At 39.9% G+C, this 18,770-nt stretch overlaps 1 protein-coding gene across 1 annotated transcript in view; it reads right to left on the bottom strand.

The window, feature by feature from the left end:
- Window positions 1-18,770, bottom strand: part of Orc3 (origin recognition complex subunit 3) — a 283,514-nt gene that overhangs the window by 246,614 nt on the left and 18,130 nt on the right. The window contains exon 3 of the mRNA XM_090412057.1: window positions 7,973-8,058. Within this exon, the coding sequence (XP_090268183.1) occupies window positions 7,973-8,058 (86 nt within the window). The remainder of the gene's footprint in view (window positions 1-7,972; window positions 8,059-18,770) is intronic.

The raw sequence follows: 18,770 nt of genomic DNA, 5'->3' as shown, positions 1-18,770 counted from the left end.
TGCATTCGGGTTTTAGGCAGAAGGATCCATTCGAAAAATATGTTACGGTCTCCCTTAGGCACCACTCCTCAGCACTCTGCTAGAGGAAACTTCATCAATGGGCCTGTTACCTGTTTGGGGAGGTGTTTAGGGGCAGCGCAAAGAAATGGTTCTGCAAAAGGACGGAAATGGCAACAACAACGGCACCAGACTATGGCTTTAGGCAACTGAAACATCTTCTCTCTGACAGGGAAGGAGTTGGAACTGGTTGAGGAAGCCAAGCGCTACTGACTAGACTTAGTCAGGCTTTCTTCAACCAAAAGAGGAGGCTCTGGAACTGTCAACCTGGATAAGGGGTGGAGGCTCTACTACTCTGGTGTGAGCCCAACAACGTCTGCTCAGGCGAGTGTGGGGATACTCACAACACCCAGCTGTCAGACTGTGTTGCTGAGTGGATCCCATTGGGGGGACGGGTATGTGTGTTAAGGCTTCAGATGAAAAACCATGATTTGGCTGTGGTGCAAGCCTATGCACCTAATCTGGAGTCAGAATACTCTGCCTTCCTAGAGGAAGTGGATGCTGCTTTTGACAGGGTGGCAGACATGGAATCAGTCCTGCTAATGGGTGACTTCAATGCACATGTTGGAACAGATGACCAGACATGGAGGGGTGTGGTTGGGAGGAACGGTGCCCCTGACCTTAATGCGAATGGGTTGAAATTATTGGACTTCTGCTGTACTAACAGCTTGTCCATAATGAATACCTTCTTCCAGCACCGAAAAGTCCAAAAGTATACCTGGTACAGGGATACACTAGAACAAAGGTCTCTGATTGACTTCTTTATAGTCTCAGCAGACCTATTTTCCTCAGTGTTGGATGTTCGTGTGAGGGGCAGAACTGTCAACTGACCACCACCACCTTGTTGTGTGCACTCTACGGCTTCCAAAACCAGATGCTACCATCACCGCTGGTAGGCCTTAGCAGCTATACCGCATGAAATGGAAGACATTGGAAAATGAGGCTGTGAGGAAGAATTTTGCAGATGACATTTCCTCCAGGTTCAAAGAGATTCCCAAGCATACCGCAGATGTTGAGGAGGAATGGAAGCTATTCAGAACAGCTGTCACTGCCTCTGCACTCTCATGGTGTGGCAGAAAACGGCTCGGCGTGGCAACGGGCAGTGAAAAAGGACACCTCGGTGGAACCAAGAAGTCCGAAAAACTGTCCGTGCAAAAAAGGAGTCCTACCTAACATGGCTTAGAGTCAGGTCACCTGAGATGCGTTTGCGGTATGCTGAGGCACGAAAAGCTGCTGCTAAGGCAGTAAAGACAGCAAAGCAGAAGGCTTGGGAATCCTTTGGAGAAAGATTAGACTCATCCTATGCAAATGCAAACAAAGTATTCTGGCAGACCATCCACTGCTTTCGAGGGAGGAAATCGTGCACAGCAAGGGCAATTAAGGCCTCTGATGGTGCACTTTTAACAACCGAGAAGGATATCCTCCACAGATGGAGGGAATACTTTGAGAGCCTTCTTAACCCGGGTGGCCCAGCAGTTGTGGACATCCAAGAGATGCAGATCGGGGCAATGACTAGTTTCACAGCAGAAGAGGTCCATTTAGCAATAAAATTGCTAAAATCGGGCAAGGCTGCTGGCGGTGATGAAATTCGGCCCGAAATGCTAAAAGCCTTAAATCGAGACGGTGTTCTCTGGCTGACTCGAGTGTGTCAGGCTGCTTGGATATCTGGGCGAGCACCAAAGCAATGGCAGACAGGCATAATAATACCAGTCTTTAAGAAGGGAGACCAGAAGGATTGCAGTAACTATCGTGGCATCTCTCTGCTCAGTCTGCCATGGAAAGTGTATGCTAAGTGCTTGGAAAGACGGTGCAGGAGCATAGTTGAGTTAAAGTTCCAGGAAGAACAATGTGGCTTTCGTCCTGGTAGAAGCACAACTGACCAAATCTTCACTTTAAGGCAAGTCTTTGAGAAATCTTGGGAATATGCCAAGAATGTCTACACATGTTTTGTGGACTTGGAGAAGGCATATGACCGGGTTCCTCGGGATAAGCTTTGGCAAGTAGTACAGGAGTATGGAGTGGATGGTCAACTATTAGCTGCCATCAAGTCCTTGTACGAATGCCAGAGTTTTGTGTCAGGGTAAACAGCACAAAGTCTGAACCTTTCACAGTCTCCGTAGGCCTCTGCCAGGGTGTGTTCTGTCACCCCTCCTTTTCATAATATTTATGGACTGGATTGATAGGCACAACCGAGGCAGTCAGTGTGTCAAAATTGGAAAATGTAGCATTGGACGTCTGCTTTTTGCAGATGACCTAGTTCTGCTTAGCTTTTCCACAGATGACCTACAGCAGACCCTGGATAGGTTTGTAGCTGTTTGTGCAGAAGCCGGAATGAAGACAGTGTGGCCAAAACTGAAACATTTGTGGTCTCAAGACAACCATCCCAGTGCACTCTAAATGTAAGTGGAGTCCCAATGAAGCAGGTGGAGAAGTTTAAATACCTTAGGTCCATATTCACGAATGATGGAAAATGGGACGTAGAGCTAGATACTCGAATTGGCTTAGCAAGCTCGATATTGCGGGAGCTTGGCTGTTCGGTAGTATTCAAGCGGGATTTAGGCCTGAAGGCAAAGCTGGCTGTCTTCAATACAGTCTATGTCCCCATCCTCACCTATGGTCATGAGAGTTGGGTAATGACCGAAAGAATGCGGACACGAATCCAAGCGGCTGAAATGAGGTTTCTTCGAGGTGTTGCAGGGCTGACAAAACTCGACAGAGTCAGAAGCTCTGCAATTCGGGAAACCCTCAATACTCAACCGCTGCTTCTCCGTGTTGAGAGATCACAGTTACGTTGCTACAGGCACCTGGTCAGAATGCCACAAGAGAGGCTCCCTCAGCAGGCCCTCTTTGACAAACCAGAGGGTGGGAGGCCACGTGGAAGGCCAAGGACTCGCTGGATAGATTATATCCAAAACCTTGGATGGACACGTTTGTCCTCTTGCAGCTGTTGCCCCCACAACCCAATTAGGAAGAGTGGGCCTTGAAGATGTATGTATGTATGATAATATAAATTATATAATTATTTTATAATCAATCACTTTTATGATTATCCTTTTCTTCAGTGAAGCATAACACTATTAGCGATTTAACATCATGTGGCTTGTACTATTTTGAATAATTCAATTGTTTGCGTTCTACCTTGTAAAAAAATTATGTTCAGGCCACTGATGATAATTTGTTATTTTCAAACTGAAATACTTGGCAGTATATTTAAGAAATAATGTTTCTTGTGTTTATGTGTAGATAATTTATAATAGTATTTCATCAAACAAATTAGCACTCTGTAAGCAAATGCCATTTCCAGAGGGCAACGTGGGTATCTGGCTCTGAATAATTAGATTTCTGATTAATTACTACTCAAGTTTATTCATGATATACTTTTTTTGTGCAAGTTTTCACAGCACAGAGAAATACAACTTATTGAGAAAACCACTGACTGGCACAAAATTTTTAATAGTGCTTTACAGTATAAAAAACACCAGAAGAACAAGATAAGGTAATATTAACTGAGTTACTGATATTCTGATGAATTTAAGACAACTTCAGAGCACAAAATGTAACTGTGAATAGTCACACAGTAAATTAGATTGTTGTAGAAACAATTCGAATTGTAACTGAAAAGAAGAGGCCAGATAATAAAAAACAAAGTTAATTCAGAGTCAAGCCAAACATGGTCTTATAACTACTGTCTCCCACATATTAGGCAAACAACACAATACACACTTATTGATGTTGGGGATTATTTCATGGCTGATGGTGTTTCTTAAGCATCAGCCATCTCTCAGACCTACAGTGACTTAACAGCATGGATATCTTCCATTTATCCTGTGGAAAAGAGTAATTACAGCATGATTTACCATACAGATAAATGCATATGTATGCTCTTCAAGGTGGATGCTAACAGATCTGATGGTCCATTCAAAACAAGATAAGATGCAGGCACAAGGAAAATTGCACACTCCAAGATGTGCAAGAGGATGAGACCGATCCTTTCCTTCGAAGAAAGTGAAGGTTGCTAACAGGATGTGTAGTTTGAAAGTGGTATGAAAATTCCATTATTATTAGGAGAGACTTCCAGGAAGTCAGGGACTCATTGAGGACAGTGGCTATCATACCTTTTATTTCCTTTACACTATCTGCACTATTCACTTCCAAAGGCAATCCATTCAATCAATCATAGAGAAAAATCTAGTTCTCACCCCTTTCTTCATTGCATTCATTCTCAACTTCCATGGATATACTCTTGTCCTCTCACTACCCTCTATAAAATAAAAAATTTCATTTACTTGTAAACCTGTATGAACCCTTTCAAAAGTTTATAAGTCTCAATCACATCACCCCTCTTTCTGTTTGCTAGTGTTTGCAGTCCACAAATTGTATTGCACAATCTTGATATGATCTTTAACACACTCCTTTGCACTCTATCTCCACTGTATTTGTATTATTATTAAAATTACTTTCTTATCCTTACATATCGAAGTTCATTTCAGCATTGCAATAATCTAATTTGTATCTGCTATCTCTGTAATATAGCCCTTGAACTTCAGCTTGGTATCTACTAAAATTTCAAGATCCCTAGCCAGATAACTTTCTCTAGAATAATCTTGTGATATAATACACAACTGGGTATCTCTCATTCCACCAAAGAGCATAATTTACATTTACTAACATTGATCAGCCACAATCCTGATTAACACTCCATCTTTGCACCATTGCAAACGGCTGTGCATCACTGGTCAAATCCTTTCCAATGTCATTAATGTAAGACTAAATACCAATGGACCAAAGACTTGTCATACACCACTGGTCATCTTAAATCTTGCAGACTCACATCCCCCCCCCCATATACCACTTTTTGATATTTATCAGCCAGCTATCCATGCTAATATTTTATAATCCAATTCCCATACTCTCTAATTTATGTAGCAGTCTTCCATTCCGTATCCTGTGAACTTAGCAGTGCCCAAAAGCATTATGGTGTACCCATTCCCATTTTCTAACTCAATAACAACATTATAAAAAAATGTGAGGAAGTTGCTCAAATATGACATTTCCGTAGTAAACGCATGCTGTTCATTCAAAGTATAGATTCTCTATCAACCCATTCTGTATGCAAGTGTTTATCAATTTTCCAAAGATACGTGATAGGTCAAGAGTGAGAGACATCAGTGTTTACACTTATTTTATTTATAGGGTATAGCTGTGGGGTCCCTTTTATGGGAAATACGACACCATCTCAATCTCTCCAAATTTCATCTGGGCTTGGGACCAGCATAGTTGATGAATCAGGCCTATGGCTGGGGCTTAAGTATTCCTGATTGTAATCTGTGTATGTTCATGGGGCCAGTTTGCCTGCTTGTGGGAGGAAAAACCTTGCTGTCCACACCCAAGACCTAACTTGGCTATGTCTGAGAAAGATCCTTAAGCTCCTCATGTCTGCAACGAGAATCGAATCCAGGACACTCCTTTCCCAGGTCGATGGGTTAGAGTGTTCACTCTCCAGACAAAATACTGAGGGTTCGAATCTCGCTGTGGGCATGGATTTTGATTGGCTGTGAAAATACTAGTGGTGGTGGGCAGTAGATGCCATTGGTGTAGATGATTGTACTAATTGGTGGATTGAGTGGTGAAGACAGAGTTGTAGCGTACGTGCCCTCCCTCGATAAGTCTTTGGACTCCCTGGAGGTGTCACGTAATAATAATTAATAATTATACTGCATTTTTTTTTTAGCAGCAATCTGTATCTCGTGTATAGTTACCACTGAATTGCTGTTTTTTTCTGCTTTCCTGAATTCTCTTACCTTCTCAATAGTACTCCTTCATATAGCACTCCCCTATATTATATTATTCTAATTTGCATTCTCTAATTCACCTTTATCCATAAGAAAAAAGGCAGAAGCAAATTTTAATTCATTTATTGTATCATATCTCTTAAGCTACTGTATTTCACCATACAGGTATTTTCGCCACTGTTTTCTTGTTGTGATGTTATTTTTTTGACTCTTTTTTTTCCTGTAGCTAATTTTTTGCATCATTTAAAGTAATGATTGTCTTTTGTGTTTGTAGTTATTCATAATAGTGCTTTCCAGTATAAATAATCCCAGGAAAACAAAATACATTATTAATTTATTGTGTTCTTAATATTTTGCCAGATTTCCAACCAGCATCTTCTGATTACAAATTACAAGTATTGTAAGACATACAGCACTCAATTAGATTGTTGCAGAAACAATTCAGATAGTAACTGAAAATAACTATCCTATTAGACATTAGATTCTTAGCACTGGATAATAAAGCACAAAGTTAGCTAAATGATCTCAGAACTGCTATCTTCCACATCTCAGGTAAATTAATGCAATCAATACGTACTGAGGTTAAGGAAGTATTTCATGCCCTGATTTTGATTTCATAAAACAGTCTCTCAAACCTACAGTGACTTCTGTGCAGTACAGTTGTCTTTTTTTCATTTAAACCTGTGTGGAGGAGTGGCCATAGCATAGTCTACCAGTCCTAACCTGCTATACAGATGATTATGAATGTAGTTTTTGTGGTCTTCAAGCAGGATTTGAACAGATCTATTATGCTGTCCAAAGCAGGTTAAGTTGCAGGCATAAGGAATCTTTTAATATCCAGCCTGTGCAAGAGGATGATGCTTATTCTTTGGAGAACAGATGAAGATTGCTAGCAGGATGTATGGTTTAAAAGTGGCATGACAATTATATTTATGAAGAACTTTACCTTTCTTTTCAGTTATACCACCAATATAGGATCCTGATGGGATTAGTTTTTTTGTAATCTTGTGTGTTGGGTGTGGAAGATATGGGGGGCATGCAGTTTTTTTCTCTATTTTATAGGAGTTTTAGCCACTGGATAAAAAAGTGTCACAAAGATCACTGAGTTCTGTGGCAAGGACTGTGTCATTAGAACAAATAGTCCCTGATTTTGTATAATTGTGTGGTTAGAATACATAGCTCTGCTGTATTTAGTTATATGGTTGTTTTGAGGATGCCTTACTATTGGAATGCTGTGTCTACTCAGGTGAGTACCTTCCATTGTGTGCATAGGTTTCCTGTAAACAGAAAAACTTAAAACTTTAGCATGTTAAACCACTTTTCACACACAACTCTCTCTCCTTCGTTAAAAAATCTGTTCCTAAAAAAATTTAGACATTCATGATCAGCTTTGATATTATTTTACAATTTTATTGTAAAATTATTTTTGTTTGATATTGCAAACAAAAATTACAAATGAATTAATTAATACCATGCAGTAGTGATATGAATACCACTAACAAAGTAATGAATACCATGCAATACTCTTTGCTAGAGATCACCTACAATAACCACTGAAATACCAAACTTTTTATTAAAATATTAATGTAATTTTAGGAATGAAAGATACAGCTGAAATAAATATACTATTTCTTATAAGTATGCACTGTAATGAAAGAAAAATGTTCAGCAAGATAAGCATTCCCCCATCTCTCTTATTTTGTGAATCCTGCTTCCTTGTGAAATATTATAAACTTATGACATTAAGGGTTTCGTTTGTATTATTATTTTTATTTATTTTTTTTGTTTGTATTAATATTATAAGTATTATATTGAGTGCATTGAGTATAGATAATCCCAAAACTTTTTATTCCTAAAACAAAAAACTGCATATTTTTAATTGAAAAAAAAAAAAAATCCAGTTTTTGTTTTATAAACAAAGACAAGTCTCCAACAGGCAGGATCATAAGGGAAATCATCTATAAATTAAATATCTGCACAAACTTTTATACCAGTGGGGTTAAAACTCATAGCTTGTTGTTTGAAGGATAGAAACACTACTCAGCCAACCAGGCTGGTAAAATTTTTAAATATAAGAAATAGAAATTCTGATATCAAGTTATCATTAAATAATGGCAACCTACTTTGATTTCACATTCAACTCTTCTCCACAGTTCTCGATACAGGTGCTGTTTCTCTGATGACCAGATATCATTTATATTTCCTGAGGCTATTAAAAGAAAAACAATTAAAAATTGTTTTTCCTTATATGGAACGCATTGGAAAACAAAACTGCAGTCACATTGTTTTTTACACAGACACACACAAAAAAAGAAAAAAGAAACAAAATCCAAAAATTCGCAAAAATGTTAAAAAAAAAATCCATACTGATTTTATAACTATACTAGGTATCAATTCTAATATCAATGATGCACACCATCTGCAAACATTCAAACCTGTTATGTTAGTCATCACTAAACTTCAACTGACATTTTCTGTGACATCTCACCTCAACTTTCCTCATTACCTTATGCATGATGCTTTTCAGAAGTAGGGTAGGACATTGCATCAACATGGAGGTTTTTTTTTCAAGTGCAAAAATGTATAGCAGTAACATGTAGTTGTGACTTATTTTCGAGTTTAAACACAAATCGGAGGAATGAGATGCAGTTGTGCTTATTTCAACATTTTGGCCTGTACATTTTGTCAGGTTTGATATTCAATGCTAAAGGTTATCAGACCTGGAATCCCGTTCATTGGATTTGCTTTAGCTCAAGATTTCCTTACCTCACTTTGTTGCCTTTGCAGCCTCTAATTCTCCAACTTCCTCTTCAACCTCCAGAAATCTTGGTATTCTTTTCTATTCTAAACAACACTTTTCTCCTACTGCACTCTTGACATTTTATAAATCTCAAATCTGCCTGACCTTAGAATACAGTTTTCAAATATGGGGTAATGCACCCAGAACCTCACTCAGAATGCTTGATTGTATTCAGATTGTATTTACTTAACTGATGACTATCTTCTCTCTCTCTCTCTCTCTGACTTCCTCCAGTTGCTTATCCATAAGCACTCTATTGCTACATTATATATGTTCTCTAAGTATTTTCATAAATACTACTGAATGATGGTAGTAGCCAAATCCACTGAATTGGCTACTACGATCCTTTCTCTTTCCTTAAATCATATATAAACATGAGTAGCTGCTATTCAACACATGTATAGTTCAGTTCCAAACTGATCAAACCAACTTTTCATTCTCCCAGCTCTTCTCTTTCCAACAGTCTTCCATATATTGTTTTCAACAATGACTTCTTCTTCTTCTTCTGCAGCTTCTCCCACTTAAGTGGGGTCACTGTTTATTATGAGTCTCCTCCACACCTTCCTGTCTTGGGCTGTCACCACATCCAAGTTCTTCATCTTCAAGTCCTCTTTTACCAGCTCCCTCCATCTCTTCTTTGGCCACCCACGCTTCTGCCTTCCTTGCACATCCATCTGCATGACCCTTCTTCCCACATATTCGTCCTCCCTCCTCATCACATGACCAAACCATCTCAACCTTGCCTCCTGTATTTTCGCTCCTAAGTTCGTAACTTTCACTGTTCCCCTGACATAGTCATTTCTCAGATGATCCTTTCTGGTCACACCACATATCCACCTAAGCATTCTCATCTCTGTTACTTCCATCCTGCTAATGTTATTTTTCCTCAGGGCCACAGTTTCTATAGCATATGTCATAGCTGGCCTCACTACTGTCCTATAAATTTTGCCTTTCAGATTGATCGGCACCCTCTTATCACATAACACTCCAGCCATCTCCCTCCAGTTCCTCCAACCTGCTTGTATCCTGCATCCCACTTCCTTCTCACCTCCTCCATCTTCTTCCACTGTCGAACCTAAGTATCTAAAGTCTCTCACCTTCCTGATGACATTTCCTTCCAGGTCTGTCTCCTGGCCACCGCCCACTGCGCAACACATATACTCTGTCTTACTTCTGCTCAGTCTCATACCTCTCTCTTCCAGTACTTTTCTCCATCTTTCCAGTTTAGTTTCCGCTTCTTCTCTTGAATCTACACACAGCAAGATGTCATCTGCATACAGCATTGTCCAAGGTGCATCTTCTCTCACCTCCTCTGTTACCACCTCCATCACAATATTAAACAGAAACGGACTTAATGCTGACCCTTGATGCAAGCCAACTGTTACTTGAAAACTTTCTGTCTGTCCCAAACAGGTCCGAACACTTGTCTTCACATTTCTGTACATTTCCTGCACCAACCTGACATATTTCTCCGGAACCTTCTTCTCCCTCAGACACCTCCAGACTTCTTGCCTTGGCACTCTATCGTATGCTTTCTCCAGATCAATAAATACCAGATGTAGCTCCCTTTGTTTCTCTCGATATTTTTCCATCATCTGTCGTAACCCAAAGATAGCATCTGTTGTTGATCTACCAGGCATGAAGCCAAATTGTTCCTTTGCAATCTCCACCTCCTCCCTCAATCTACCATCAAGAACCCTTTCTAGGATCTTCATTGTGTGGGACATCAACTTTATTCCTCTGTAATTTTTACAGCCTTGTGCATCCCCTTTACCCTTGTAGATGGGAACAAGAGTACTCTCCCTCCATTCCTCGGGTATATTTTCCTGTTGGCAAACTTTCATGAACAGGTCCCACAGCAGGTCAATTCCCTCTTCCCACAGCAGGTCAATTCCCTCTTCCCCCAGTGCCTTCCATTCCTCATCATGGCCTCCATCACTTCCATTCTACTGATGTTCTGCACCATCCCCTCAGAAGGCTGCCCATCTCCTCTGTGAGTCCTTGCATTTTCCTCATTCAGAAGTCCCTCAAAGTATATTTTCCATCTGTTTCTTATGTCCACATCCCTCCATAATACTCTTCCTTCAGCATCTTTGATCTGCCTCACATGTAAGATGTCCTTAGCTGCTTTATTTCTACATTTCGCTAGTTGGTAAATTTTTCTCTGTCCTTCCTTTGTTTCTAATTGATCATACAGATCTTGATATGCCATGGCCTTCGCCTGTGCCACAACTCTCTTGGCTTCTTGCTTTCTCTCTTTGTACACCTCTCTGTCCTCTTCCACTCTTGACTCATCCCACTTCTGCTTTGCCTTCCTCTTAGCTGTCACTGCCACTTGTACATCATTATTCCATCACCAACCCTCCTTCTGCTCTCTAATCTTTCCAGATGTCTCACCAAGCACCTCGATTGCACAGCTCAGGATTACTTTTGAATTATGTTTCCACCAATCTTGTACACTTTCCAGTCCATCCGAAATCCTCTCTAACACTCTCTCCCTAAAATGATTCCTCACACTCTCTTCTTTTAAGCGAAACCACTTGATTGTCTTCATCCCATGGCAACCAGAAGTTCTTATCTTCGATCTTAATTTAAAGTCTGCGCACAGCAGTTGGTGTTGTTGTGCTACTTGATCTGTTGGAATTACCTTACAATTTGTCACAACCTTAAGATGTTTTCTTCTAGTCAAAATGTAGTCAATTTGTGAGCTGTTGTTACCACTTCTAAATGTTATCAAATGTTCTTCCCTCTTGAAGAAAAACGAGTTCACAATTGCCAGATCAAACGCTACTGCAAAGTCCACAACCCTCTCTCCTTCCTGATTCATCATTCCCACTCCGTGGCCACCATGCACCCTTTCACAGTCTCTATTCTGTCTTCCTATGTGCCCGTTCAAGTCTCCTCCGACAATCACCATCTCATTTTCTTCCAATTTCCTCATTTCTTCATCTTCATTTCAACAATGACTATAACCCTCAATCTCTCTAACCACTTTCCCACATATGGCATTCTTGTGCCATAGGTCTTGAGACTGATATATATATAAAAAAGAAATAAATATATTAAATGTATTTATTGAAATATATATTTTACTCTGCTGTCTAATATATAGGATATTAGACCTCTCTCTCTCTTTTAATATTAATTACATTAATATTAAAAAATTTATATGGAAGATATCCAAGTGCTCCACAACCCTCAATGCACTATTAATTTGACTTTGGCCATAATATTACAGATGCCATTCTCCTGGGTAGATGTGCTATTAAATGCTAATAGATTGGTATTTTTTTTTTTGTAGTAAAGTTGGACATACGTTTGTTTTGCTTTCAGTGGATATTTTAAAATATAAAAAATATCAATTTGATTTTATCGAATTAACTTGTGATGGTTTACAAAAAAATCAAACACATTTAGTTTGGGCAGCTGGAGAAGCACCTCTACTAATTTGAAAAGTGCAATGTAATTTATTACATGCTGTGTGCCATAACCTATTCAACAGTCTACACTCCACAGTAAACTCTGCCACATGAAAGTTAAAGCCAAGCATTCTGTGGCTTATATACAGCGACCTTTCTAAGGAAAATGAGATATGAAATTTAGTAAATGCTCTGGCATCAATGGAACAGTGGATGCAACGAACTCTTGGTCAGAAGAATCCACCTGATGCATGGTAGCAGGAATGTATAGCCTTTTCAGCGTCTGTTCCAACAACAAATCTCCATCTTTTCATGACATCACTCTTCACGGGTGATCTCGGTTACTCTAACTGCAGCAATCACACAAGATGACAAACCCAAAATCAAACTACATTTCAGTATTCTACACAACTGTCATTTAACTAGCATTTCTTTGTCTTTACACTGTGTTGTGACACATGGTTTCCACTGGTGCAAAGTATTATTATTATTATCCTAAGACCCCATGGAGTCAAAGACTCATCTAGGAGGTCCTTTTATCATACACACAGCTCATCATACTGCACCTTAAACACACTCAAATTCTCTGCAGACATCACCCACTCAGGCAAGGCATTCCCATCAATCACAACTCAGCATGCAAAAAAAACCTGCTTCTTACACCCCTGCTCGCACCCACCTTTTACAGCTTCCAGGGGTGACCTCTGGTTCTCTTCTGATTTCCAACCGTTTTCTGTAAAACTTCTTCAACACTGATCCTATAACAACCCCTTACTAACTTGTAGGTCTCTATCATATCACCCCTCTTCCTCCTATCCACCAGACTCTGTAAATTGCATCTTCTCAGCCTTTCCTCATATTCGATATTTCAGAAATCAGAAACTACCTTAGTCAGTCACCTCTGGACCCTTTCCAACATCTGTTTATCCTTTTGAAAACTAAGTGACCAAATCTGTGCACAGTGGTCCATGTGTGGCCTAATCAAAGCCTTATACAATGGAACAAGAATCTCCTTACTGAACAGCACTTATAAAGGTTCTTTATATCTTAGATGGGACATGACCCCAGGTCTTAGCAATCAAAGGGATTCATCATTACTGACTGAGATATGGAGGCTCTGCTTTCATGATATTTATCTTCTATATACATCTCAAAGTCTTCCCATGACTTTTGTTTAGTTACTTTACACTTATCTTTCTTTTCCGTTTACTCTTTAAGAAAACATGCTCACTTATTTATTAGAAACTCTTTATATCCAGTCTTTTTTAAAGTTCTTGAATCAACCAACAAGTTTGGATTTTTCTATTTTTACTCAAAACTTCACATGCTTCCCTGGGTGAATCAATAAAAAATTTTCATCAGAGTTTATCATTGGTCTCTAAGGTTTCTTGTTTTCCAATTCTTCTATTACAATAGAAGAATCAGAAATTTTTTTTAAAGAATAATATTTGTATATTTAATTCTACAGTTTACATCTAAAAGCCATCAATTCTGATTTTTTTTAAAACTTGCATAAAACTTTCTTTTCATTGTGACATTCGTTTTTACTGTGCTCACACCTGATCAGGATAGCTGATTAATTTTCAGCAGTTTAGAAGCTTAATAATAGGGGTGGCCACAATGTGGTCGTGAGCCACATGTGGCTCTTCATGTTCTACCAGGAAAAAATAAACAAAAAAGAGGAAGAAAATAAAAAAAAGAGAGAAGAGGGAGAGGGAGAGAAAAACACGGTTAATAAAAATTACTGCAATGCAAAAGTTTAATTTGAAACACATTAAATGAAGTTTACTTTGAACAATTAGAATAATTTTAAAATTCAAACACAATAATTTTAGTTACTTATTTACTAGTGGAAGCCTTCCTTGTATCCATTTTCTTAGTAAGCTCCATAAAATTAAGTGTGTAATTAGTCAAAGCAGTTCTTACAAGTTCATTCAAATGTCATCATCAAATTCCTGATATATACCCTCAAGGGGTGTACAGGATATGATAGTACTACATGAAAAATTTACACCATTACTACCTTCTTATCTACAATTTTCCTCCAAATCAGTCTGTTACCTGTAAAGACTCCAATATTATCAGCTCTTATATTTCTATCTTCTAATGCACTTTTTACTGCATCAATGCTATATCAAGCTAAGCTACATCAAATTGAAAACCAGTGCAATGCAAGCTCCATTCCACCAGTGAAAGACCTTCGCTATCTAATCACATCAATGATAAACGACCTGATGGAGGCTGAACACAAAAAACGCAATGCCATCATTCTGAACTTCCCGACGGAAAACAGAAAATCACTACAAGAGGACATCAAGAAACTAGCCGGAGAATGCAACATCGATCCCGTCAGGTGTCATCGTTTTGGGCCTATAAATAAAAGAAAGGACAGTACGAACTTTCCGTGCTTAGTAAAAGTGACTTGCAACACGCTGACAAGCACATCAAAAATAATAACAGTGATCAACAACAAGTTCAAAGATTCCTGTCCCCAATCGCACATACGTGCACAACCAGACATCATTTGCACAAAGAGAACAAAGATGCCAGTTTCGAAGACAACTCGAAGAAAAACGTCGAAATGGTGACAACAGTTGGACCATCAACTACAGACAAGATAAACTGGTGAAAAAACCAAGTGATGCCACTAGCAGCCACGATGGAGACCAGCAGGCAGGCAAGCACTGCATAGGAAATGTGCAAGACCCATGCGATCCAATAAACGTCCCACAAAACCCTAGACATCCACTTCACCAACGTCCGTGGCCTAAACTCCAACCTGAATAGTGTCCACTACCACCTACAGTCTACCAAACCCCACCTACTCTTACTGGCAGAAACCTGAATCTCACCTCCCCCCAGCACCACTTATCTCAACCTCCCAAACTACTCACTCTTCAATAACTTTCGCCCCAAGGGTGGTGTCTGCACATACATCCGCTCAGACATACCTTGCCAGAGAGCGCCTAACCTAGAATCACCAACTTTGACCTTCTTTGGATGAAAATATCCCTTTCCCACTCAGTTCAATTCATCTGCTGCCTCTATCGCTCCCTCAATGCAACCAACCACTCTGAGCTCTTTAATTTTCTCTCCCTAAAAGTCGACTTTCTTCAATCCCACTTTCCCAACAGCGAAATCATCCCTCTAGGAGATTTTAACGTTCACAACACTAGCTGGCTTTCCTCCTCCAGTTGTACAGATCATGCAGGCAGATATGCAGAAACATTTGCCATCACCAATGACCTTACACAACTGGTCCAGATGCCAACCAGAATACCAGACAACCCAAGCCACTCCCCAAACACCCTAGATCTCTTCCTCACCAATGACCCCTCCAAATACACAGTGAAAGTAGTGAGCCCACTGGGCAATTCTGACCACAACCTAGTGCTCATCTCCTCCCCATGCAACAACGTTTACACAGACACTCCCACACAAGAGTAGTTTGGCACTATAACAGTGTCAAGTGGGACAGCTTCCGCAACTTTTATGCCACATTCCCATGGTTGGACTATTGCTTCTGGACTTCCAACTCGAACACATGCACCGAGCTTATTACCAAAGTAATCCTAACCAGCATGAATACATACATTCCACACAGCACCCTGAACTACCATTCCCTAATGAAATCCTGGTTCTCCAAAAGATATGCCAAGGCTGTAGAGATGAAACACCAGACATACCACAACTGGCTGAAATCAAGAACCTCATCCTCCTTCAAAGCTTACACCGAAGCCCATAATAGATGCAAAAAAGCAATCAACGCTTCCAAAACAGAGTTCGAAAGAGCAAAAAGCAGGAAACTAGCAGCCTGTCCAAACGGCTGCCGAGCCTTTTGGTGTTTTGCCAAAGCAATTGGCCGTAACTTCTGTCCAACACTACTCCCACCCCTATCACACCCCGATGGCTCTACTACCTCATCACCCACAGAAAAAAACAATCTTCTGGCATCATACTTTGCTTCAAATGCATGCATAACTGATGATGGTAAATGTCCCCCAACTATTCCAGATACCCAACATACAATGCCCCCTATATCCTTTTGCCAGGATGAAATCAGAAAAATACTGTCCCAATTAGACACAAAAAAGTCTCCTGGACCCGATGACATTCCCCCAATTGTTCTGAAAAATTGTGCTCCAGAACTGACTCCCATCCTATGTCACCCATATATACTCTCCTACTCCACTGGAATCTATCCCACAAACTGGAAATTGACCTATATTCAGCCCATTCCCAAGAAGGGTGACAAGTCACTGCCATCCAATTACCGCCCTATCTCACTTACCTCAGTCCTGTCAAAGGTAATGGGAAAAAATCATCAATTCCCACCTCCTACACTGTCTTGAAGACACTCACCAAATAAATGACCGCCAGTATGGATTCCACCACTAGGAATGCCGATCAACAGGAGATCTACTCATATACATCACCCATCTCTGGACAAATGCTATGGAGAGGTTTGGCGAATCTCAAGTGGTTGCACTAGATATCTTCAAAGCCTTTGACCGGGTCTGGCACAAAGGCCTACTAGGCAACCTACCATCACTCGGGCTGACCCAGGACTTCTGTAGGTGGATCGCCAGTTTTCTGTCTGGACGCACACTGTGTGTGATGGTGGATGGCACCCTATCCTCCCACCACTCAATTAATGCTGGGGTCCCACAAGATTCTGTCCTCTCACCAACCCTGTTCCTACTATACAACAACGACTTACTGCAATTGACCTCCAACCCAATACACAGTTTTGCAGATGACAGCACACTACACTCCTCGCTGGCATTTGAAAAGCCTTACCCTGCACAACTCACCTCATCCTACAGAACATCAACCACCACCACCCTCAACTCTGATCTCCAAGTAAGTACAACGGGGTTCAGATAACTTCATAAATTTCAATGCCAACAAAACCCAGTTCTGTACTATTTCCCATTAAAAAGAACAACTACTTTTTCCCAGTATCCTTTTCGACCATATCCAAATTTCCAGACAGTTTGAGATCTAGCTCCTCGGAATCACCCTCACATCAAACCTCTCCTGGCACAAACATATCTCAAACATTGCATCCTCAATCTCAAAAAAAAAAAAAAAAAAAAAAAAAAAAAGGATTTCTCTTCCACTCAAGACGTTACTTCGTCCCTGAACAGCTACTAACATTATACAAGTCACAAATCTGCCCAACTATTGAATACTGCTCCCACATATGGGGTGGGACCCCCTAAAAGCTCTCTCAAAATGCTCGACTCAATACAGAGGAGGACAATTAGACTTATCAATGATCCATCCCTTACCAACTCTCTCCCCCCACTTTCACACAGACGTTTGGTCTCTGCAGTAAGTATATTCAACAAATATTTCCATGGGAAATGCTCATCTGAAATAACATCGATAATTCCCCCACTCAGTACTAAGCTCATTGGAACACGTGCAGCTGCTGCACAACATCCCTTCACAGTACACCTAGAAACAAACAGAACAAATTTCTTTTCCTCTTCCTTCATCCCTGCAACTGCTGCACAGTGGAACAGTCTCCCACCTGCTGTGTTTCCCAACGAATACAATTTAAAGTGATTCAAATCAAATGTAAACAAATTCCTCCTTTTCCAACCCACCACCCATACACAGTACTAATGTACTATAGGTTGACCAATCAACCTCCTGTGTATGGGCCCAACATAAAAAAAAACATACACATATATCTTGGTCTTCTTCTAGGTCTTTTTCCTCCCAACATGTCCGAAAACACTTGTTTTGCTAATCTTTCCTCTCCCATTCTGCTTAAGTGACCATACCACCTGAGATTAGCTCTGCTAATGCATTCCTGGATTCTGACAATATTAAGTTCTTTCTTAATATCCTCGTTTTTAATATGATATTGCAATTGATGCCCTCTGTTCATGCCCCTTATCTTTCTCAGGACTCTCATATCTGCAGTCTCTAGTCTTTGTCAAGTGTTTTACTTCTATCCCAGCTCTCAGATCCATAAGTTAAAATTGGTTTGAACACTGTCTTGTATACAGCTAATTTAGTGTTTTGGATAATTTCTCTCTTATTCCATATAAATTTATTAAGTTGACTTCCTACCATACCAGCTTTGTTGATTTGTTGTCTATTTCCATATTTAATTTACCATCTTTGCTAAAAATTGTGCCTAAGTAGCTGAAATGTTTTACTTGTTCTATAGTTGCTCCATTCACAATGCAGTTGATATTTTCAAATGTTGTTCTTCATTTAAAACATATCTATATTTAGATTTAATAAATTTAAGAGCTGAATATAGAGTTTCCCAGGAGAACATGATCCTAAAAATGGAGATGAGTTTTCTGGTACATTGCTTAAGTGTCTGATACCATTGGTCTGGAACTTGCTTCCAAAACTCAATAACAGAACATCCACTTTGCTTCATTAGTTTCAGTCCTTCATCTTCTTGAAGTTCCAAAAGCTCCAGTTCTGCAGCTGTGACATCAATCACAATTGGTTTTGAAATAGGACAACAGCATTTAAGCATGCCCATGAGGAAAGGATTTTCCAAAAAGGCAAATCTTGGCTTCAGTTCTCGAAGGTCGCAAAATCAGTCGAGTTCTTCGGCCAGATCGTTTAATTTGCTGACATAAGATCCTGTTTCTAATTCCACTCCTGGATTTGTTAGTATTTTCTTCAGATAAATGAAGTGATTGAAAGGTTTATTTTCCAAGTCCA

Source organism: Typopeltis vanoorti, chromosome 22 (genome assembly GCF_054136105.1).
Source record: "Typopeltis vanoorti isolate ZY-2024b chromosome 22, IOZ_Tvanoo_1.0, whole genome shotgun sequence".
Lineage (NCBI taxonomy): Eukaryota > Metazoa > Arthropoda > Arachnida > Uropygi > Thelyphonidae > Typopeltis > Typopeltis vanoorti.
This window is presented reverse-complemented; position numbering and strand designations above follow the sequence as displayed.